This window comes from Quercus lobata, chromosome 4 (genome assembly GCF_001633185.2).
Source record: "Quercus lobata isolate SW786 chromosome 4, ValleyOak3.0 Primary Assembly, whole genome shotgun sequence".
In the NCBI taxonomy this organism is placed as follows: Eukaryota; Viridiplantae; Streptophyta; class Magnoliopsida; order Fagales; family Fagaceae; genus Quercus; species Quercus lobata.
The window spans coordinates 78,600,504-78,625,947 of NC_044907.1; the positions used below are offsets into that span (position 1 = coordinate 78,600,504).

The 25,444-nt window shown below is 34.5% G+C and overlaps 1 protein-coding gene and 1 pseudogene across 1 annotated transcript; both read right to left on the bottom strand.

Moving 5' to 3' along the window:
• Positions 1–948: 948 nt before the first annotated feature.
• LOC115985869 lies at positions 949–3,615 on the bottom strand. The gene is made up of 2 exons (XM_031108765.1): positions 3,569–3,615; positions 949–2,479 (listed from the first exon to the last, which is right to left on the bottom strand). Exons 1-2 carry the CDS (start codon positions 3,613–3,615, stop codon positions 949–951), a joined length of 1,578 nt encoding a protein of 525 aa, XP_030964625.1.
• Positions 3,616–5,506: 1,891 nt separating this feature from the next.
• LOC115985870 overlaps positions 5,507–25,444 on the bottom strand; it is a 68,975-nt pseudogene continuing 49,037 nt past the window's right edge.

Here is a 25,444-nt window from a genome sequence, read left to right on the forward strand (position 1 = left end):
AAGCTTTTCATTTGGCTTCTGCATAAATCATGACATTTGATCCTTTTTGGATAAATACATCTCTTTTTGAGATCGGTGCTTGAAATTTTTGATATTTCAACATTGAGGATTAACCTCTGGCTTTTTAAGCACCATATTTTTCAATACAAAAGACGCTTTCCCTTTTTTCTAGTCAAATACTAGTATGTACGACAGGCTTTTACAGGTCAATATCTCTTTTTCACTTTAAGATTTACATTTGGAAAGCTCAATTGCAAAAACATAAAAAATAACATGGGAAGAGATATAGGCACAAGTCTATGCAAGTATCAAGATCATCAAGACAATTGACCAATCATTCATGACAAGCTTGAAGATCTATTTACAACAATCACGCATAGTTTTCAAGATTTCTTCCACACAGATAGATGTGCATATAGAAACAAGCTAAGCTCGAAAATGCACTACGCCATTACTACGAAGGTACTAGGCCAAACTCACATGTGATATACACAAAGACAAGCGATCAAAATTTTTGAAGATTTTTCAATTTTTATGGGTTTTTGAATTTTGAACACACTCAAAAACAGAGCAAGAATTGAAAGAACACAAAAAAAAAAAAAAAAAAAAAAAAAAAAAAAAAAAAAAAAAACCTTGTAAAAGAAGACATGTTATAAACAGAAAACAATGCATGATATGATGCATGAACCTATGATCCTAAGCATTGGAAGTATTGATGCATGGACATGGGAGGTAATTATGCATGAGTACCCCTCTTCACCCACACGTCACGTGCGTTTGGGGTGATATCCCTATAAGATTGGGTACGTGAATTGTGACCTTCAAACCTATTGTTGAAGTTCGCCAAACATGTGGTGAATGCCTCAATCATCTTCACTACATCCATCACACCGGAATCTTCATTTTGACTTCATGGTTGCCCAACAGTTCAAATCCTCCTGTCAGCTCTTAGTCCTCTTGACCTTTGATCCGTAGGTTGTTCAATGCTCTCAGCTTATGACAATTAGGTTTGGTGTGCCCTTGAAGTCCACAATAATGGCATACATGGTTCGTTCTCAAACTTCTTTGTGATTTTGGAGGTAATCTTCCTTTGGCTTCAGTTCGAACCACTGATTGGTTGCGAGACTTGTTCAGCACCTGTTGGTCAGCCACATTCTTCTTTATTTCATCCTTTACTTTCTTAGGAGTAGAGGCAACTACAACCGGCTCTCTGGCCTTCACAAACTTCACTTCTTTGGTGACATTGGCCAATGAGCTACTCCCTCCGATATATCCCAACCTGGACTTGTCTGAGAAATGTTTTTGAGATGAAATAACATCATCTAGCTTCTTCGTGGATACCCTCTCTATCTTGGCATTTGCTTGCACTACCTCTAGCTCAAGAAATTTGATTTTTGAATAAGCTTCAGTTAGCTCACCATTCATCGTTTCTATCTCACACTTGGCCTCCTTATACCGCGCTAGCAGGCTTTTATAATCCTCATCTGCCTTTTTCATCTTCTTTACGGCTGCCTTGGCTATCCTTGTATACTCTCCTGACTTCTCAAGGAGTGAGTTGTAGTTCTCTTGAAGGCTGGCTGCGTTTTCATCTTCTTCAGCATCAGATTCTTTGACAACTCCCATTGATTCTTTATCACTATGATCCCCAAGCTCTTGTACTAGCAAGTTCAACTCCTCCGAAAACTCATTATGGGTAATAGTCATAAACGCGGAGTAGTTCCCTTCTCCATCACAACTTTCTTCAGAATCAAAATTTGAAGAATCCGAATCACTATGTGTTGTGGCATACGCCTTGCCCTTTCCTCTTAGATAGTTGGGACACTCCTTCTTTAGATGTCCATGGCCATTGCATTTATAACACACAATGCCTTGAGGAGATTGGGAATCCTTTCCTTCTTTCTTCTTGAACTCCTTCCTATCACCTTTAGAGGATGAGAACTTCCCTCCGCTAAACGGTTTCCCATTGTTCTTCATCTTCAAAAATTTCCGAAAGTTCTTTGCTAGAAATACTACATCCTTTTCCACTCCATCTTCTTCGGAGGAATCATTCATTCTTTTAATGATGGTTTTAAGAGCAAGAGATTTACTTGTCTTATGAGAAGGCAGTCCAAGCTCATACGTTTGAAGAGACCCAATGAGCTCTTGGATCTTAATTTCATCCAAATCTTTACTCTCCTCTATAGCTGTGACTTTCGCTTGGAAGCTTTTTGGTAGGGACCTCAAAATTTTTCTCACCACCTTAGCATTGTCAATCTTCTCACCAAGATTAAGCTTCGCTATCACAATTTCGTTGAGCTTTCCATAGAATGAATCAAAGGACTCATCATCTCCCATCTTAAGCTCTTCGAATTTGGTGGTAAACATCTGAAGCTTTGTGTCCTTAACTTTCTTTGTTCCTTCATAGGTGGTCTCCAATATCTCCCAGGCTTCCTTGGCTACTGTTATGTGAGAAATCCTGTGGAACTCATCTAGAGAAACACTACAAAATATAGCATTCAATGCTTTACTATTAGCATTAGCTGCCGCAAGTACTGCTTTATCCCAAGTAGATTTAGTAGCCTCGGGCCTAGTCCAACCTACTTCTACGGCATCCTAAATAGTATCATCTATTGGACACATAAATTCCCTCATTCAGACTTTCCAAAAAGCGTAGTTACTAGCATCAAAGAATGGTGGAACATTCAAAGATTAAGACCGTTCCATCTCAATACGAGGTCAACGAACACACTCAGATATTTAAATCACAACGAGTGTACCCGCTTTGATACCAATTGAAAGCTCGAAATGTGTGAAAACACAAGAGCTTATTTAGACCCCCAATTTAAATTATAGCTTGGTTGATTTTACACTAACTTAATACTAAATGCAGAATAGTGTAAACACAAGCAAACAAGCAAGAGAGCTATTCTAATTCATATTTAAAGTAACACAACAGTAAAATGAAATGAACAAGAGTAGGGAAGAGAGATGCAAACACAGATAACACCAAGACGTTTTATCGAAGAGGAAACCGAAGAACTTAGCGAAAAACCTCTCCGCCGCCCTCCAAGCGGTAATCGATCCACTAGACAATCAGTTGGGATACATGGGTAAGCAAGAGACCCTCCAAGCCTAATCTACCCTTTGTACCTAAGACCTCCAAGCTACTACTCTAACAAGGCTTCTCGGAACCGTGTCTTGTCTAGCTCTTCGGATCCCGCAACAAGCTGCATGTTGCATCTGCCATCCTTGGCTTCTTCCAATGTTTCCTAGTAGCACCAAAACCTCACTGGACACTCTCAAAAGGAGTGGTAAGTGTTTGGGATTTTGACCTCTCAATGGTATGGAAATGGAGAGGTAAGAAATGAGGAAATTCCACAAACAAATGTGTAGAGAATTGTTGGATGAACAATTTCTAACTCTCAAGTGTTTTTGCTAGGGTTTTCTCTCTGAAACTCTTCTTTACATTTATGGGTAATGTGGGTATAAATAGTGTAGGCACAGAAAGTGTGTATCAGACTGGACAGGCTGGCAGAACAGAATGTCTCGCGGGTGTCTCGCAGGAAGGCCTTACCCGCGAGATACTCACAAGACACAGTTGTCTCCATCTGGCCTGACTCTTCGCATAACAGTCATGTGCAAGGCACATGCTTCCTTTCGTGAGATGCTTAGTCGCAATATACCCGCAAAAACTCTTCAGTCTTTAATAGCTTGAGTTTTCACACTCTCTCTCACTATCACACAACCCTTACAATAAATTCCCACAACAAGTACAGGGTACAAAAGATTGAATAAAATTACAATCAAATTTGGCACGGAATAAAATCCAACAAAATACAAATTTGTAAATCACAACTTTACAGTTCTGAAAGATTCTGAAACACTTAATCCCCTAAAAAAATTATTAGTTTTGAAATAAAAAATAAAAATGTAAGCATAAGCCAAACCATAACACAAACGCTAACACACTCAGATGGTCAGCTCCTCAAAGCTCAAATTTATCACCAAACCTCCTTCACAAAACTCATTGAAACACAAAACAAAATCCAAACTTTTTCAAACCCAAACTAAAATGCTTAACTATTAATACACTAAACCCACAAAACAAAACTCTAAAGTTTCACACACATAAACAAAAACCACAACTCAAGAACAATTCACATAAACAACACAAACCGAAACTTCAAAACAAAATTTTAAAAAGAAAAAAAGACCACAAAAACATTAAACTAAACCCAATCAACTAAAACTAACAATAAAATGAAACTAATAATTAGCTTTCTCGACAACCAAACAGAATGTTAAGAAAAATGAAAAATCGAATGGGTTGTAAATCAAACATTGTTTCAACAGAAAAAGATTTAGAGAATGTACCTAAAAGATTTTGAGAATGTAGAGCGTGTATGTTTGGATTGTAAATCAAATATTGTTGCAACATCAAACAAAGAACATAAAAATTGGGGGTTTTCCCGATTGGTGAGAAAAAAAAAAAAGTGAGAAATCTGTGAGTGAAGAAGGAACGGTACGGTCTTTAGGAAAAAACCCATTGACAAGCAAGGTGAAAGTGAGATTCGAACCTGGATCAAAATATGGGTCAGCGACTCAGCGGTGACAAAAGCTCGATTAGTTGCTGGGTCTTGGAGTGCTGACAGTGGAGGTGAGATCCGAGGAACGTGAAGCCCAGCCGTGGATCTTCTTTGGCGTCGATGGAGATGAGGACTACAACATGGGTTTGGTTTTCTACTCTCAGGGAAGAGAAGGGATAAAGAAGGAAGAGAGGAGCTGGGAATATATGGATGTTCTCTATCCTGATTAAAAAAATGTTATTTAGTATGTTGGTCAGCTTTTTTTATCATTAAAAACACACATACCAAACACATATTTTATATTTTTTGAACACTGAAAAATGCTGTTTAAACCATGATACCAAACACATTTTTTTGTTTTATTCACACTAAAAACACGTTTTTCAACAACACTTTTTAAACCACAGTTTTCACATCTTTTTAAACAACAATTTTTGAAAACTATGACCAAACGGGCCTTAATAATCTGTCCTGAACAAGCACTAAAACCGATCCAAAATATCCTTTAATTTTTGACAACCTTGTTGCTTTGCTTTCACAAATAAGAAAATATCATCTGCAAAGAACATATGTGAGATTCTAATTTGTCCTCAAAATGTAGTAGGTTGTATCTATTTTTACCTAATTGCATCTTCCAACATAATAGATAACCTTTCCAAACATAAAATAAAGAGATAAGGAGATAGTGGATCCCCTTGTGTAATTAACCTACTGGGTAGGAACTCCGGCAAGACTACCATTCCATAAAATCTTAAATTAGGTGGATGTGATCGTATTCATGGCAAGCTTTCTAAGGGATTCAGGGATATGGAAGAATTCAGGTTTTTCTCTAATAAAATCCCATTTCAACCAATCATATGCTTTGTCTAGATCAAATTTCAACAAAGTAAATTTGAAGGCCAAAAAACAAATAAATCTCCATGTGAAATATTTGAATGGCTTCTTCAGTAATGCCATAAATTTGAGTATTTCAGTCATAATTTGATACAAACTCCATTTCTATGACATATAATGAATTATGGTGTCAAACATATTTGAGAAAGAAAATATTACAAAAAATTATATCCCTGATTATATATATGTAATCAGGAATTGAAAATGATGAAGAAAAGTATAGACCAATTCTCATCTACCCTGTTTGATAGCCTTACCAAGCATGGGTTTAGAAGCACTCACTGGTGGATTATCTATGTAACCCACCATGCTTGAACTTTCTGAATAGTCATAATAGATGCTAACAGTTCCTCTAGCTGCAACATCATTTCTTAAGCTTCTAGGATCATCAGATTTCCAGTCAGTCAAATATCCAGGCTTTGAAGTTACAGTGCTCACTTCAATGTCTCCTAAAAGCATTGCCACCACACGCGACATTGATGGCCGTAATGTAGGTGATGATTGAGTACACAAAAAAGATACTTGGATTACTCGTTTTACTTCTTCCTCATTGAATTCTGATAATTTGACATCGACAAGATCGACTTCACGGTTGTCTTCATGTAGTTGCCGAGCCTAAGAAAGATATTTTGTTACCAGGCTTCAGAATATAGTATATAGGCAGTGACAGTGAGTATTCTATTTTTTTTCAATGAATCAACCTTCTAATTGTTCAGAATATAGTACAAAGGTGGAGGAAAGGAAAAATCCAATTGTTCAAATGAGTCAAGGGGTTCAGCATATAGTCTAAAGGTATTGGCTCTGACAAGGACAGAGCTAGGATTTAGAGTGGTGGGGGGTGGGGCGGGGTGGGGGGGGTTGGTGGGTGTTGGTGGAGAGGGCAAAGTATGAAAAAACAAATTCAAGAAAACAAACTTTTTAATATATTACAATACACTAATCTACAAAAGGGAACTCGGCCTTCTTTTTGTTTTCATAATTTATCTATGATTATATACTAAATATTAGTGTATAAAAACAAGAATCCGTCAAGAGATCATCTTCCATTTTGATTTTGTAAGCCAAAGCCAATTTTACATCACTAGATGTGGTTGGGCTCTTTTAAGAGAGGATTAAATCTTTTTTTTTAGGTTCAAAAAAGGAGGAATTTTTATTTTATTGTAAACTATAATATATTGGTACAAAGTGTTAAAGATGAAGGCTTCTGCAAGTTCAGCTCTGGTTCAGTTGCTACAAGTTTTGTACAGTATGACATGTAGCTTAATTTGTCCAAGTTTGAATCTTATGTAAAACCATACGTCTTTAGGTCTCTGTATTCAAGTAGTTAGAGTAACCACATCTCATTTTGTGATTGGTTATTTATTTCAATAGTTTGCTAAATTGTTAATTTCAGGCAGTGCAAGTCAACTATTTAGTTTTTCCTTCTCCTTTCTACACTGTTTTGTGTGTGTGTGTATATATATATATATATATATTAACAGAGTTCTAATGTTTATCAATTCAATGAAAACAATTTCAGTTTTCTCTCATTCCAATCCAAAGTTTAATACAATTACAAAAAGAGAGTGGATTACAATCAATACAAACACAACAAATAACATTGTAAACATCTTTAAACCACGACAACAAAGCAAATATTAAATCTTTTTTGAAGCCATGTACACCAATGTATCATGGAGACAGTGAATCTAAGATGGATATTAACTTAATCATTAGTATTTTTCCTATCCTTAAAATCTTAGGGGGGCCGATAAGTATATTTACATATGAATTTGTAAAAGATCTAGACAAATCCGGCTGTTTTCTTGATTGTTCCAAGGATCATCTTCATTTCACCTAAATTTGTTATTTTTACTCTCATATATCCATACATTTCATGCATTATAAAGTACACTCTTGCATATCAGGTTTTGTATATTTATTACATGCTTGAAATGCTTGATTGGTCAGGTTTCATGTATTGTTTCACTTTTTCTTTCATTAGATAATGATTTGTTTATGTTGAATATTAATCATTCTAATTATTTCACATGGATATCTCTAGACTCTAGTATTCTTGTGGAAATGTGATGTTATGCTCTTTTTTCTTTTTCTTTTATAAAAAATTGATTGTAACAATATGAATATATGTTATTCAAGGTTGTTTTGTGGTAAATTGTTTATATTGCTAATAGACACTAGAAACCAGTTGTACGACTGAGTGGGGCGAGAGCCTTACGCTTTCCCAATCCATAACTTAGCACCTGAACTCAAATAGGGGGACATAGATCATAGGTATTGTTCATGTCCCATGTATTGCTTTTGTCATTTTCTATTTTTAAAATTTTAAATTGTGTTTAGGACTAAAGTAGCGTAGCTTTATTTTCAGATTTAATTATGGTCAAAAGCCATGTTTTTTATTCTTATTAGAGATTCAATGCATCGTTTTTCAATTCAGTGCAATTTTGAGGTTTTCAAAATTATTTTATATGAATAAATAAAGTGATAACTCCATATAATAAGACTCCCATTCTTTGGGAAGGAAATATAATCCTTACAGCATTAGTAAAGCACTAGCCTGAAACTAAAATTTTGCTAACAAAATCCAAAAAAAACTAGCATTGGAATAGCTACAAGATAGCAGAAACATATTTAAACTACTTTGCATAGTCAAAATAAATTTTTTAATATATAAATTTTTTTAATTCTCTCTCCAACTCAAACGACTACGCATCCAATTAAAGAAAGATAGCAACCTTCTATATGCAACACATAAACATAGTTCATACCCATTCAAGAAGATACATCTTTTCTTCTTCCAAGCTTGAGTTTGAATTTCGCCTCCCACTAACCATCTCTAGAGCCACTATGCCGAAGGCAAACACATCAGTCTTCTCTGTAAGGTGTCCACGCATGGCATACTCCGGTGCAAGATATCCACTACATTAGTAACACAATTATATGCACAATTGAATATTAACATAACTAAAAATGAAATAAAATAGTAACTAGCTAACACTACAACAAATGTGGACTATGGTGAAGAAACCTTTCGTCACAATATGTCCTTATTTCGTCACCGAATACATATGGTGACGAAATGGTGACAAAACAGCATTCATCACCTAAGCTCCGTCACAGAATGTATTGGTGATGAAAATGTTTCGTCACCAATAAAAAAATGATAGGTAACGAAATTTTTTTGTCACCAATAAAATATGATAGGTGACGAAAATTTTTCATCACCTAATATTTTCGTCACTAAACCTTATTTTCAGTGATGGAATATTTCGTCACCAAATGTATTTTTTTTTCCAATTTCAATAGATTAGGTGACGAAGTTTTGCATCACCAATTTTTTTTTTTTTTTTTTTTAATTTCAATAGATTAGGTGACGAATTATTTTGTCACCAATTTCTACTTATAGTCAGATATGGTGACGAAAATTATCGTAACCAATTTTTTTTTTTTTTAATATTCTTTACATTTACTTTCCATTACTTTAACCTGTTCACTTCTAACCAAATCTATAAATAAAAAAATAAATAAAAAAAGACATCCATTCATTTCTAACCAAATCCATAAATAAATAAATCCATACAATCTCAAAATGCAATAAAGATGTTCACAAAGTAATTACAACCATTTATATACAAATGATGTCTTAGCTTCCAAACTTTATAGAAAATTATTTGAGTTCAAATAGTCCCACAAAAGCTATCTTTTTGCCACCAATCCCATATCTGCACAAGTAAAAAAGGAAAATACATCAATATCAAACTAGATTGCAAACCTATATCCCTGGTAAGATGTAATACCAAAAAATATATATATTATTAGTAATACAATGCAAAAAATGTCCACAAAAAACCCAAAACTAACTAGACGAAATAATCATAATACAACATCATATGAAGCCAAACTATCAAAGAAAGAAGACCCACAACACTCTCATCAAATAAAAACCAAACCCCCATTACAAACCATGGAGAATCATAAAGAATGCAGAAAAATCTCAATTTAAAACAGAACAAATAAAGTGAAATCTAAAACAAAAACCCAACCACCACAACAAATAAAAAATCCAGCCAACACTATTAAAATAAATAAATAAATAAAATAAAATAAAAACTAGCCACCACCATTTACACAAAACCCAACCACCACCATAAACAAAAAACCCAGCCATCACAATAAACAAAAAACTCAGCCACCACCATAAACAAAAAACACAGCAATCGCCATCAACACAAAAACCCAGCCACTACCATAAACAGAAAAGCCAACCACCACCATTAAACAAAAAACGCACAGCCACCACCATTAATACAAAAACCCAGCCACTACCATAAACAAAAACCCACCACCGCCATTAAACAAAAAACACAGCCACCACCATTAACACAAAAACTCAGCCACTGCCATAAACAAAAACCCAACCATCACAATAAACAAAAAACCCACCACTAACATTAAACAAAAAACTTAGCCACTACCATAAACAAAAAACCCACCACCACCATTAAACAAAAAAACACAGTCACCACCATTTACACAAAAACACAGCCACTACCATAAACAAAAAACTCAGCCATCACAATAAAATTGGTGTGTGCTTTTGTTTCTATTTCCCTTTTAATTTCAGTGAGTTATGGTTCCTAACTAGAATTGACCATGTTGATGTAATTGAAAACAATATTGCAGGGAGTGTATCTACATATCAAGTTACAGTTTATGTGCACAACAAATGTCCCTTTCCTATATGGCCTGCAACAGCACCAAATACTGGCTATCCAAAACCCAAAACACAAAACATTTCAAGCATAAGAACAAACAAGCAAACCACATATAGGTAGTAGCTAAGCCAAGAAAATGGGTGGATAAACAAGCATATATGAGAAAACCCAAATCACAGACAAGATGAACTGAGCAACAAATCATATATTGGCAGAACTCACGTGTTTTTAATGGCCACAACTTCTTCCAATTGCTTCCCCTTGACCCACTTAGAAGCTGAAAATTATGATAGAGAGCAATTAGAACAATCCCTTGCAATAACAAAGGCCACAATGCCATGAAAAAAGGACAATAAGCTAAAGCAAAACGCAAACGGATGTCAAAATTCACATTGAATTGAGAAATATAGGGTTGGGTTCAATTTACACATTTTGTAACTCTAAAAATGTTACACCATCCAATAACTTATTATTGAATTCATATTTTGAAAATCCAACCGTTGGATTACATGTTTTATATGTTCTTAACATGCATGCTAAGTTTCATGACAATCGGATGTAATTTACCATTTGATCTATAAACTCATCTTCTATGCATTATTTTAAACTATAAAAACTTGAATTTAAACAATTGATTGATGACATGGCTATTAAACTTTGATCACCTTGAAATTTTGTAATCATGAAAAATATATAAAGATAATGTAATCTAAAGGTAGATTTGTCAAAATTCACATTGACTTAAGAAATATAGGGTTGGGTTCAAGCTACACTTGATGTAACTCAAAAAAAAATGTTATACTATCCAATAACTTATTATTGAATTCAAAATTTTAAAATCCAACCGTTGGATTACATGTTTTATATGGTCTTAACATGCATGCCAATTTTCATGCCAATCGGATGTAAGAAACTAAAAAAATACCAAAATACGCCTTAAACTTAAAAAATAACCGAAATACTCTCGAAACCTTTAAAATGACCAAAATACCCTTAGAGACTTAAAAATGACAAAAATACGTCCTAAACCTAAGAAATGACCAAAATACTCCCCAAAACCTAAAAATTACTGAAATACCTATGAAATCTTAAAATGACGAAAATACCCTCGAAATATAAAAATTACCAAAATACCCCCCTAAACCTAAAAAATAACCGAAAATACTCTCGAAACCTTAAAAAATGACCAAAATACCCGGAAACTTTTAAAATAACCAAAATACCCCCTAAACCTAAAAAATAACCAAAATAGCCCAAAATTATAAAAATGAGTATTTTGGTCATTTTTAGGTTCGAGGGTATTTCGATCATCTTTTAGGTTTAGAGTGCATTTTTTAACATCATATAGGTTTTAGGGCCATTTTTGTCATTTTATAGGTTTCAGGGATATTTTAGTCATTTTTTTAGGTTTTTTGGGGTATTTTGGTAATTTTTTTTAGGATTAGGGGTATTTTGGTAATTTTCAAGCATCAAGGATATTTCGATCAGTTTTTAGGTTTCGGAGGTATTTCGGTTATTTTTTAGGTTCAGGGATTATTTTGGTAAATTTTTTTTTTTGTTTCAAGGGTATTTTGGTAAGTTTTTAGGTTTTGTGTGTACTTTGGTCATTTTTTAGGATTTGGGGGTTTCGGTCATTTATTAGGTTTAGGGGATATTTTGGTAATTTTTAGTTGTTTTTGGGCATATTTGGTGATTTTGGGGGTATTTTGGTCATTTTAAAGATTATTTCATAGGTGTTTTGCTCATTTTAGAGATTTTGGGATATTTTGGTCATTTTAGTGGTTTTTTGCATAATTAGTGATTTTAGAGATTGTAGGAGTATTTTGGTCATTTTAAAGGTTTCATGGGTATTTTGCTTATTTTAGAGATTTTGAGGATATATTGGTCATTTTAGTGGTTTTTAAGCATATTTAGTGATTTTATAAAAATTGGCTTTGGGTAGGGTATGGATATCTATGGATAAATAGACTGGGTAACAATTGAGTATGGATACTAATTGGGTAAGGTAATAAGATATTCATGGATAAATTAATTGGGTCGGGTATATATGGGTATACCCTGCCCATGGTCATCCTTAATTATTTGTAAACAATAGGTGACGAACACTTATTTCGTCACCAAAAATAGTCTTTGGTTAAACAATAGGTGACAAAAATTTATTTCCTCACCAAAAACACCTACGTCCTAATATTGGGTGACGAATCTAGAATTTCGTCACCTCTAGTAAGTCTTTGGTGATGCGAATATTTCGTCACCCTCAATTTGCCTTTTTTTAATGACCTATAGTGACGAAATAAATATTTTGTCACCAATTTGTACATCTTTGGTGACAAAATATTGATTTTGTCACCAATTTTAAAATTTTAATAATATTTGGTGACGAATTCTTCTTTTCCTCACTAAATGTTATCATTTGGTGACGAAATTGTTTATCCTCACTAGATTTCGTCACCATAGCCCACTTTTGTTGTAGTGTAAGCTTCTGAGGTCTTACATAGTCCCCGCAACACCGGTGCTTATGTGACTCTTGTTATCATCGTATAGCTTGGCCAAGCCAAAGTCTGATATTTTGGGGATGAGATCAGAATCAAGCAGGATATTACTGGCTTTCACATCTCTAGGTACAATTCGAAGTTGTGACTCCTCATGAAGATAAGCTAAACCTCTTGCTACATCCAAGCATATATCATAGCGTGTTGACCAATTGAGATTCAAACTTCTTCCTCCTGTCTCATGCAAGCATAAAAATTTAAACTACTTACTATACATAAATATATGTGCACATAAAGTGAGATAGAGCAGCAAAAAAGATGTGTTCTTATACCAAATAATGCTTGATCAAGGCTTTTATTCTCTAGATGTTCATAAACAAGGTGTCATTTATCTGCCTCAACACAACATCCATACAATTTCACAAGGTTACGGTGTTGCACAGCAGACATAATAGCAATCTCAGTGACGAACTAGTTCTTTCCTTCTTGTGATGCAGCAGACAGTTGCTTCACAGCAACTACTCTTCCATCATTAAGTGTTCCCTATTTTGCATTAAGTTTCAATCACAAATATTAAAGAAAATAATTAAACGACAAATCATTACTCATCAAGAGATAATTTTGATCTACTAGTGTATATAGAAAATGAGAACCTAGCCAATGAGGTGGGTGGCTCCAATAGATGTAATACACACTTCTTATCTAATTGATGGCTCAAATACAATCAAACTATGTTGAACAAAATTGTATACATTCATTTACAGAAAATTTTACATGGATAAAACTCAATGTTGTTTTTGTGTGCGTGTGTGTGAGGAATGGCTATTTATACCTGGAGGCCAAACCTAACCGTTTTCAGTTTTTAACTAATACCATTAAAATGGAAAGTATATGAAAAGAATGACTAGATTACCACATATAAATATTTGGTCTACAATTTCAATATATGGAATCAAAAACTTTCGCTTTCAGATCATTATTTTCTCCAATGCATAGTTATTAGACATAGACTGAAGTTCGACCTATGTAGGTTTTGGATCATTGGGTTACTAATTGAACCACGGTTTTAATAAAAAATTAAAAAAGATTAACAACAATTTGGGAATGTGAGTGCATTAGAACTAGGGAAGAAATAGAAAAGGGCTTATGGATTTGTGTTATGAATATTCAATTATATTTGTAAGGTTGAATTTAATCAACCATCTTATTGGCTTTATTCCGTACCAAATTTGCTTGTATTTCAGCATTTAGTAACCCTGTATTTAGGTGGGTTTGTTGTAAGGGTAGTGAGTGAGATAGAGTGTTGATTGTTCAAGAGTGTGCAAGAAAACAAAGACTCGCGACTTGATCTTGCGGGTGACTCACGGCTGCAAGCCGCCAGATGCAGCACACGTGCCAAGCATGCCAGAAGGTGAACAGTCATGCTAGCTGGAACACTACAGGACAAAATAGGACAACTGGCCATACGGTTATCTCGCGACTGGGTCTCGCGACTCAGTCAAGTCGCGAGGCCAAGCCGCGAGCCACCCTTGTTTTGAAAAACCTGACGTTTCACATTCTCCTCTCACCCCAGTATAAATACCCCTTATACCCACATATGAAAGAGAGCTTCCAGAGAGAATTTTGAGAGAGAAACCCTAAAGAAAAACAAGATTGATTCACCTACAATCTATACATTAGAGTCTCTTCAAATTCCTCAACTCTCTTCCTCTCCATTGTCAAACCCTTGAGAGGCATTTTACCAAAACCTTGTTCTCACCATATTCATCACTGTGAGAGGGTTGTTTGGTGTTCTGGGAAGTAGTTAGGAAGGAAAAAATCTACATTGGTTGATGCTATGGTCTAGTAGCGGAATCCGGGAAGCTAGAAAAGAAAAAGGTTTGGCGCAACCTTGTTGGAGCAAGAAGCTTGGAGGGCTTAGGTGCATTGGGTAGATTAGGCTTGGAGGGTCTATTGCTGTCCATGTATCCCAACTACATTTTCTAGTGGATTGTTTACCGCTTGGAGGGCGGCGGAGAGGTTTTACGCTGAGGGCTTCGGTTTCCTCTTCGATAACACATCGCGTGTTGTCTTTATGTTTGCATCTTCCTTCTCTTTTATCTTTGCCTTTTATTATCTGCTGTGGGTTGTGATTTTAATTTGGCTTAGATAGTTTTTCCAATTCTAAATTATAGCTTATGTTCATTTTCCGCACACTAGTTGTTTGACATAAAACTTGAATTGGTTAATTTGTAAATTGGGGGTCTAAACGTTCAAGGGTGTTTATACACATATTTGAACTTTCAATTTTCATGTATGTACTTCTACAACAATCGCAACTACCAGGATGTTAGAAATCATAAGCAATGTGAAATAAAGAAAAAATATATATAGAAACAAAATTGAAATAGATGATTTTGCATTGTGATTCTTTACTGCTGGGCAATTGCAACATATGTCTAAAAGCTCCTGGCGATTGCAATATATGTCTAATTTCTGTTAACTTACATCAGATTGTAGGCCTTATGGCACCAACATAGATTATGCACATAATGTTGTTAATTGCATAGGAACTTACCTTATAGACAGGCCCAAATCCTCCTTCTCCAAGCTTGTTAGCTGGATTAAAATCTTCTGTAGCTGTTTTTAGTTCAGCGTAGCTGAATGTGAATGGTCTGACATCAATTCCTAAGAGCTCTACAAATTTCAACATAAACGCAGGTTGTAATTCTAAATCCATTGTTTAGTAATCAATTTTATTAAGTTGTGTGCAAAAATTGCGGGATAATTTTAACTTGCTAAATTAAGAAAGCATCCCCATGTTAAGCATTAATTATCAATGTGGTTTTTTCTAGAATGTTGTTGGATTGAAGATGGGGCTTCATTGGTGAAGTAACTCATGTTTCTCCTTACTTTTCCATGATATGCATGTGTGTGTACACGTACATATGGGCATGTGCTTTTTATTATTTCCAGTCATAGTAGAAGAAGCTTTGGTATAAAAGCCTCTATGAAGCTGCAGTTTATATGTGAACATGAAATTGAATTGAAGTTGAATGTCCAGTGTTATGTACGAAACATAACGTTTAGCACTGAGAGGCCAACTCACTAAATAAATTAGTAAAATAGGAAAAAATTCAGAATTTTAATTCGTAGACTAAATTGAATGAAGTCCAACAACTACCATAAATGTGTAACATGATTTCTGGCTCACCTTCTTCATTGTCATTGGTTTGAAGTCGTTTTCTTTTGCGGATGATTTAGAAAACTATGAAAACAGATAGAATGCCTCCAACACCAATACTGATACCCACGATCAGAACTGGGTGTAAATTCTATACAAAAGATAGGCAGTAAAAACCTCTCGAATGGGTTGTTATTGATGGCACTTATGGCTGAAATAGAAGGTCCATAAGTACCTTCAACAGGTACGTAGCAAATCCCTTTCCTAGCCCAAAAGAAACGGATTTCAGGATAGTTTTCTGATACCTGAGCCGGAAAATCCCTCTCGATGCTTATGTAAGATCCCCCGGCTTCCTTTCGTATGTCAAAATCTTGTGAGACAAGATTCCCCTGACATAAACATATTCGAAATTTCAAAGGCTTCAATCAGTTTATCTTTTAAGTAATCGAGAGTAATTGAGAATTTCAACTGAAGGGTAAAGCTAATAAAATAGAGAACTCTAAATTTCCTACTGCAACCCCAAAATATACAGGGACCAAAATAGTATTTTTAACATATTCATTATTGGGCAGAACCACAGAAGTATAATAAGTATTTGTGTCAAGGCCTCTCCACGTGTATGGTTGTGTGGCAAAACAAAATTTAAACACAAACTTTTGCTATTAAACTACACCGATTACGTATAAGGACACGTTTGGTAAATTGTAATGGTAATTACATACGAATAAGAATAAGAATATGTATTACAAAGAATACAAGATGTTGTGATGTAATACTTAGAACCATGAAGACAATGGAATGAATGCATTTTAAATCAAACTGTAAAAACTTAAAATATATTTTAGGAAATATCTTACTCATATAATTATATTTCCTAAAAAATATATAAATTTAAAAAAAAAAATTTGAAAGAGGGATTAGTTATTTTTTATTATTTTTTATTATCATAATTGTTATGTGCTTATGGAAAATTTATTTATCTGAAAATATATTAATTTTAAAAATTAATACACCTACTAAAGAATAGCTATTACAATACTTTTAGAGAGTAATAGTTATTCCTCATTTTAAAAAATAGTTATTCATAAGAAATGATTATTCTCTGTAATAAAAACATAACCAGACTACTGAATAGTTAAACCATAAGAATAACTATTACATTCTAGTGCCTATTACAGTCTATCAAACATACCTCAAGTAACTTCCTCAAAATTGCATACTTCCTTCGGTTCATGTTCTCACTTCGTATTGCTAAGTCTTCTAATCTTCAATTTAGGAGGGAAAAAAATGTATGGTGAATCCATTATTTATCGATTTAAAAAAAAATAATAAATCCTATTTTTGGAGGGGGGCCAACTAATCAATTTGGAGGGGTAAAACGTGTCTTGAAATCAAACAAGTTTTTTGGGAGGCCACCTCCCCCCCCACCCTTTCCCCTTTCTTCACCTCTACCAATGGACAGAACCAAGATTTCATCATGGAGGACCAAAAAGGATATCCTAATTTTTTTTTTATACGAGAAAAATTATATTGTTATATCTTATCTATCAACTAATTCCAAACCATAAATATATATATATATATATATCACCCTCTGAGAACAAAAAAAAAAATTACATAGCATTTGGAATAAATAAAAAAAGAGTTGATAAATTGATGACTACAATGATGAGAGAAAAATATAACTTCGAAAAAAATGTGAACACCAACAATTTGACACGAAAATGACACTTTAATTCAATTCTATCAAAATTACTCAACATTATGTTTTATTGACCATAAATACTAACAAATTATCCTCTACTTTCTTTATTTTTTATTTTTATAACCAAAATTAGTAAATTAATTAGGAAAAAAAAATAATAAATAAATTATATTTTTTCCAATTCTAAAATTTAAGAATTTTCTAGTCAAGAAAATTGAATCATTAATTATCTCAATCCAAAATTTTCCTTATCTTTTTAAAAATTATTTTAATTTTTGTTTCTTTTCATTCCATGAATACAACTCATTATGGAATAAAGCAATGTAATCAATGTTAATTATTTTTCAAGGGGTTCAATTAATTTATGTTATTTTAAAAGGAAACTAATTAATGTTAATAGGAAAATGCTAACGGATACCCTTAAGGCAATGGTTAACAATCCATTTAAAGAAATTTTTTAGGGAAAGGGGGAAAAAATTAATGTTTTAATAGCTTTTTTCATTTCCCATAAAAGTGGTGTCAAAATTTTCCTAAAATAGATTGTTAACCATTGTCTTAGGGTACCCGTTTGCATGACCTATGTTAATAAAATGACAATGGTTCATAGAGGTCAAATGGTATTTTTCTTAGGTTGTCTTTTCCATAGTTATGAATTCTATTAAGTTCCATCCATAATAGCCAGAATTTTCCACTCTAATTAGTTAACTGAAATGAATTACCATTCTATTCCATCTCATTCCAACTTCAACTTATTTTGCTCCATTCCACTTGTTTCGGTCCATTTCACTAAATTCCACCCAGTATGGTAATTTCAGCTGGCATGTAAATAAATCATTTTTTTTTTCCGAAACCCTTTTTTTATTTATTTAATTACTCCATTTTTTTTCCTTGTGAGAAAATTTTATTACTTCACTTACATATGACATTTTATTATTATTTTCCCTTAACAATGTAATTTTCTTATTTACTTTACTCACATAGGACAAGGTTTTTTTTCTTCATTAATATAGTCATATATAACATGTTATATAATTAAATTATGTAATAACAATATTAAGTATGTACATTATTTTATTTTGAAATCAACTATATAAGTACAATATTCTAAAAAAAAAACTAAATAAGTACAAGATACCCCTATCATAATAAGATATTTAAACAAAAAGCACATCGATATAACCTTAATCATAACATATAGTTCTCTTTATGCCTTTGAAGGAATGATTATTATCCTATCTCCAAATAGTCCAAGAAAGAAAATGAGGTGTCAGATTCCAAACTTAACTATCATCCTATTATACAACCCCATTAAAGAGAAGTGGTCTATGAAAGGGATGGCAAAAAATTTCCAGCCTACTAGACCTGTCTAGCCCTACACGGGTTTTCTTTGCTTCGAAAGGGTGATAGTGTGGGGATGTTTGGGTTGCCCTACTTGAATGTGTGTGTGTATAGGATTATAAATATGAGGGTTGAAACAAGGTTTTTAATGAATAATTTTTATAATTCTATAATCTATATCATTATCATTGATAACTTTGTTATCTCATTTTTCATTAAAAGTAAGAATTTTAGGATTCTCGATCCAGTTCTTCAGACTTTCTGTTGGGAATCTAATTATGTAATTGGGGAGAAGAGAATTGTGTAGGTCACTCCAAGAGGACCTTGGCCTCCAAGAGAGAGAAAGAGAGAAGATTGTCTAACAATATTATTCATCAATGAATTATACATTCAGTTCTTATCCCTATATACTTGTAGGTAGTCCTTGCTTAACGACTAATAGAATGTTTGTTAGTTAACTAAGTAACCACTTTCCTAACTAACTCCAAATCAACCAATCAACCAATCAACCAATTAATCCAATGGTAACTAAACAACCTGTTACAACAGTCATAGTACACATGTAAATGATACAATGCAATTGAGGTTCCTAGCATTACCCCTCCCATTCAAAACACCTTGTCCACAAGGTGAGGGAAAGAGAGCTGTAGCTGATGAAGAGATTCACAAGTAGGATTTGCAAGAGAAGAGCCTAACCATTGAATCAAAACTTCAGTAATGACCCAAGACCTTAAGATTTGGTCCTAGTCTGTAATACAGCAACAAGTTCTAAAATCACTTGTCCTGATTCATCAACAGGTGGTAAGGTAGGAAAGAGGTGTAACATGTCAGCCAAACTTCATCTTCAACCAAGATACATGAAACACAAGGTCAATTCTAGACTCAGGGGGTAAATCCAGCTTATATGAAACATTTCCAATCTTCTGTAGGACTTGAAAGTGACCAAAATATCTTGGTGAAAGGTTCCATCTACCCTTGTAAGCCAAAGTCTGCTGTCAATAGGGCTGCAACCTCAGAGAAACCAATCACCTACTGCAAAAGACCTTTCCTACCTATGTTTATCAACCTGGAACTACATTCAATCTTGTGTAGTAGCTAAATGAACCTTCAAAGTATCTAGAAAAACTTGTCTCTAACTCATCAATGAATCCAAGGCAGCCACTCTAGTTGTACCTGGAATATAAGCTTGGAGCTTAGGGGAGGAAAACCATACAAAGTCTGAAAGGGAGTCAACTTCAAACTGGTGTGGAAGGAAGTGTTGAACTAGTACTCAGTTAAAGGAAGCCAAGTTGCCCACTAATAAGGTCTATCACTGGTGAAAACTCTGAAATATTGTTCCAAAATCTTATTTACAATCTCTGTCTAACCATTTGACTGAGGGTGGTAGGCTGAGGACATAGCCAAATCAGTTCCCTGGAGCCTAAATAATTCAAACCAAAACAAGGATGTAAAAGTAGCTTCCTTATCACTCACTATAGAGGTAGGCGTCCCATGTAACTTGAAAATGTTTTGCATATAAAGAGAAGCAATTTTAGCTACATTATAAGGATGGGAAACTAGAACAAAATGTACATACTTAGCCAATCTGTCCACAACTACTAGAATCACCTAAAACCCCATAGATTTAGGAAGGCCTTCCACAAAGTCCAAGATCACATCAGTCCAAGGAGTAGTAGGAATGGACAATGGTTAAAGCAACCTAACTGGAGAAGAGGTATCAGATTTGATCCTCTAACATACACCACAATCTCTATCAAATTTCTTGAGATCAAACTTCATTCTACGCTAGTAAAACTCCCTTTTAGCTCATTGATAAGACTTCAAGAACCCCGAGTGACCAGCCAAAGGGCTACTATGAACATGGTGCAAGAACTGAGAATGAGCATTGTGGACCAAGATACAATCTATCCTTAAAAAATAACAAACAATTCTGGAAGGTGAACCCCTTAGGTGGATTTCCATCTTGAATAGAGGCAACGAGTTGCTAAATAGAATCATCTTAAGCGTAATTGTCTTTCAGTAAAGCCAGCCAAGTGAGATCAGGGACTAACAACAACAACAAAAAACTTGCTTTGGAGTTGGAACTAGAGCTAGGCAACTCAGAATTGAATTTAGATTTTCAAAACAAAGCATCAGCCACTCTATTATCTATGCCTTTTTTATATTTCACCACAAAAGCATACCCCAACAACTTGGCTAGCCATTTTTGCTGAGTTGGTGTAGCAAGCCTCTACTCCAACAAAAACTTTAAACTCTAGTGATCAATCCTAACCACAAAAGGTCTACCAAGTAGATAGGATCTCCATTTCTTAACTGCAGTAGCTGAGGCCAACAATTTAGTTTCATAGGTAGATAAATGAAGATTCTTCCCTTTCAAAGCTTGACTATGAAATGCTATAGGCCTCTGATCTTGCATTAGCACAACCCCTAGACCACAACCAGATGCATCACACTCAATGACAAATGGTCTAGAAAAATCAGGAAGAGCTAACACTGGAGGTTGAGTCACATCCTCTTTCAGTTTGGAGAAAGCTACCAAAGCCTTGCCACTCCATTGGAAAGAATCCTTCTTAAGGAGATCAATTAAAGGCTAAGCAATGGACCCATAACCTTTAATGAATTTCCTATAATACCCAGTCAACCCTAAAAAACCGCTTAAAGTGTTCACATTTTCGAGTATTGGCCACTAGACCATAGCAAAGATTTTCTTGGGATTAGCCTTAACAACCTCTCTAGATATAATATGGCCCAAGTACTCAACTTCAGTGCACCAAAAAATACATTTAGATTACTTAGCAAAAAGCCAATGAGATAACGAGACCTCCAAGATAGTTCTCAAATGAGAGACATGATCATCCAAACATTGACTAAAAACTAGAATGTCATAAAAAAAAATACTAGAACAAATTTTCTCAAATAGGGTCTGAAAATAGAGTTCGTCAATGCTCGAAATGTAGATGGTGCATTAGTCAACCCAAAAGGCATGACCAAGAACTCATAGTGATCTTCATGAGTTCTAAAAGCAATCTTGGACACATCCTCACTCTTCATCCGGATTTGATGGTAACTTGACCTTAAATCCAATTTAAAGAAAATAGAAGCACTTGCTAGTTTATCCAATAACTCATCCACCATTGGAATTGGAAACTTATCTTTAATAGTTGCTTTATTTAATGCCCTATAGTCTATGCACATCCTCTAGCTACCATCAGCTTTCCTTACAAGCAATATAGGTGAAGAAAATGGACTTTGACTTGGTTGAATAGAACATATTTCTAACAATTCATTCACAATTTTCTCAATTTCAGATTTTTGAAAATAAGGATACCTGTAAGGTCTTTCACAAATAGGTTGGGAACCTTCCTTGAGGGTTATGCTATGCTCATGGTCTCTGATAGGTGGCAAGCCAATAGGGATAGCAACAACTTTGGAAAACTGAACCAATAAGTCAACAAGCACTACAAGCAAGTGAGGTTGAACAGGTGTAGCAGAATCTGCAGGAGAAATATGAAACACCTGACCCTTTCTTTTTGGCCCATTGAAGAATCTGTCAGCTTCCAGGATGGTAGAGGTAGTAGGCTGCAAGCCTTGCAAGAACACTCTTCTACCTAAATGAAGAAACTTCAAAGTCAATATCTAAAAGTCCCAACTAATTTCTCCCAAAGTACTCAACCATTGAGTACCAAGAACCACCTCACAACCTCCCAAATGCAATACATTAAAGTCCATGACAAACCATAGCCTTGCATAGTGATAGTGACCCCATGTCAACTCCCTAAGGTCTTGGTAATTGTGCCATCAACTACTTTAACCTCTAATATCTGAGAGGTATCAAGCCGTAGCTGCAAACTAAGTAACACAGTAGCATCCAAGAAAGTATGGGTGCTCCCAGATTCAATGAGAGACACCACTTCTTGATTCTTGATTTTGCCTTTTATCCTCATGGTATTAGAAGAGGGACTCCCTACTAATGCATATAGGGTGATTTCAGCAGGATTAACTCCACCCTTCTGAGTTGTACCTTGAGGTTCTAACGCCATTTCATCTTCATTGATCTCCACCAACTGTACCCCACAAGCTCTATGTTAGGTTTTGAGTTTGTAGTGTTGCCAAACCATAACAAAAAGTAAGTATTATTGAGTTAGAATAGTGTACTTTCAAGTCCAAGACAAAAAAATCAAGTTCAAGATGAAAAAAAGTGAGTTGCAATCTGGTCCTCTCGATTGCTGTTCGATTCCTCTCTATTCCTCTCAACTGATCGGATTTCAAATTTCTAAAACAAATAGGAATCAAATTTGACTTTTCCTCTTTTAACAAATAGGAATCATTTCTAAAACATATTTCGAATCTTTATAATTGTTTTTATTTAGGGGAGATGAAATTGTTTTTAAAAGGGGGTGAAAATAATTTTTTTGATGTATCTACTTTAAGGGGAGAGTTTGTTTGCTTTAGTTTGCTATTGATTTTATATTTTTTATTTGTTGTTTAACTGTATTTTCCACATATGCGTTTATGAGTTGTTTTCAGTGTTTTAGGAATTTTCAAGTTAAATCTTTCAACAGTTGCTGATTATAGCAACTAATAGTTAGTAGTTGTGTAAGATATGTATTAGGACAATAACTTGTATTTGAGCTGGTTTTTATTTAAGCATTACATTGGTATGTGTGTTTTGTCATTGATTGCCAAAGGGGGAGATTGTTAGGTTCTAAAGATTTAGATTAAATTTTTAAAATCATGGTTTTAATGTGTTGGCAAACTGAGTGCAAAACAAGTCTAGTCTAAGTGTTTAGAGTGTGCATAAATAAGTGTATTTCAAGATTTCAAAGTCCAGCTGATTGTAAAAAAGAGAATTTAAGTTCTACCTTTCTCGACAGATCGAGAAATAGACCCGATTGATCAAAAATCACAGATAGAGTTTTCTGCAGAAGGTTATTTCAGTCCAATCACAATAAAAACTTTAGGGTTTCACTTAAACTTCTCCACATATAAAAAGAAAACCCTAACTAAGTTTTGAAGAATTATAGAGAATACTTGTGTGTTACTCTTTGTGAGATTTGAGAGGTTTTGTACCTTCTAACTACAAAAGATTCTACCAGAGCTTAAACTACAATCAAGGATTGGTAGAACTAGTTGCTGCATACAATATCAATTACTGATGGTGATCTGAAACATTTGAGTGGAGTCTCAAAGTCACAAGCAAGGGTATGCTTGTGTTGCTGTTAATCCAAGAAGAAAAGGAGTCCGTGAATTCAAAGCTTGCATGTGGTCGTGTCAGTAAGTTACTTCGTGAGGTAGCATTAGATTTAGGGTTAAATCTTTTGTAACAACTTCAATTCTCTTTTAGTGGATTTGGTTTACTTTGAGGATAGCTAGGTCTAATCCTCCCCAGGTTTTTACCTTGAAATGGGTTAGTTTCATTCGTTTTCCCAGGAATCATATCATAGTGTTATTTACTTTTCCGCAACTTTTCATGATATGATTTATTTGTTTTAACCTAGATTTGAAAATTAATCTAAGTTATCACTTAGTTAATAAATTAGGTTAAACAATCTATTTAAGGGATCTAAACAAACTCTCACTCTAGATTCCACTTCCATAGTTATCCCCTCCAACAAGAACAATATAGCTCCCTTACATTTATCCCACATCTGCCACTTCTCATCACAATTATAGCACAACCCTTGTTTTCTCCTTTCTTCCATCTGTGCTCTAGTGCTCCAGTTAACCTCTACAAGTGAAACTTAGTTCTTAACTCTACTCTAGCTTCCAATTTAGGCGTACCCAAGATTGTAGCTTTACCAATGTCAAATACATTCCTAAATCCCTTTCTACTACTTATTAAGTATTCCTTCTAAATCTTTGCCAACCCAAAAGCTTAATTAAGAGATTTGGGGACTAACATTCTAATTGGTAATCTTATCTCATCCTTTAACCCACTAAGAAAATAGCTCATTTTATAAGACTCAGATAAACCCATGATTCTATTAGACAAAATTTCGAAGTTGCCTTTGTAAGCCACCATAGAAGAAACTTGCTTGAGCCTTGTCAAAGCCTCCATAGAATCGTCATCAGCTGTAACCCCAAATTGAGTCTACAAGGCCTAAATAAACACATCCCATCTTGTAAAACCCCCTGCTTGTTCAACATCTAGGAACCAAATCTGAGCTTCCCCATCTAAATGGTATGAAGCCATAATCACCCTTTGATGCTCCTAAGTGTTGTAATATGAAAAGAACTGGTTTGCTCTATATGCCCAACAAGTTGGATCTTACACCTTGGAATCATGGAAACTCTAACTTCAAATTCTTGATCGGGTTCACTAACAATGGTTCATGACCTCCATTGTTACTAGTGGTGTTAACCAAATAGCCTCTAGAACCAGGTGATTGTTGACGTTTCTCTTCAGAATCAACCCATCTCTGCATGAACGTGGAAAGTGTCTATAGCTGTTTTTGGATTTCTTGTAAAGATTGTTCATGGCTATTAGTAACCTTGGACAAAGTAGCAATCTTTTCATAATTTTGAGAATTTGATCTAGTTTCAGCCATGGTGCTTGAGTATGGATCAATTGC

Coding starts and splice junctions, on each gene's coding strand:
- LOC115985869 (XM_031108765.1), bottom strand. CDS start 3,615: ATGACTGTTATGCGAAGAGTCAGGCCAGATGGAGACAACTGTGTCTT. Junction 2,480..3,568: donor GATGGAGACAACTGTGTCTT/GTGAGTATCTCG, acceptor TATATTTTGTAG/TGTTTCTCTAGATGAGTTCC.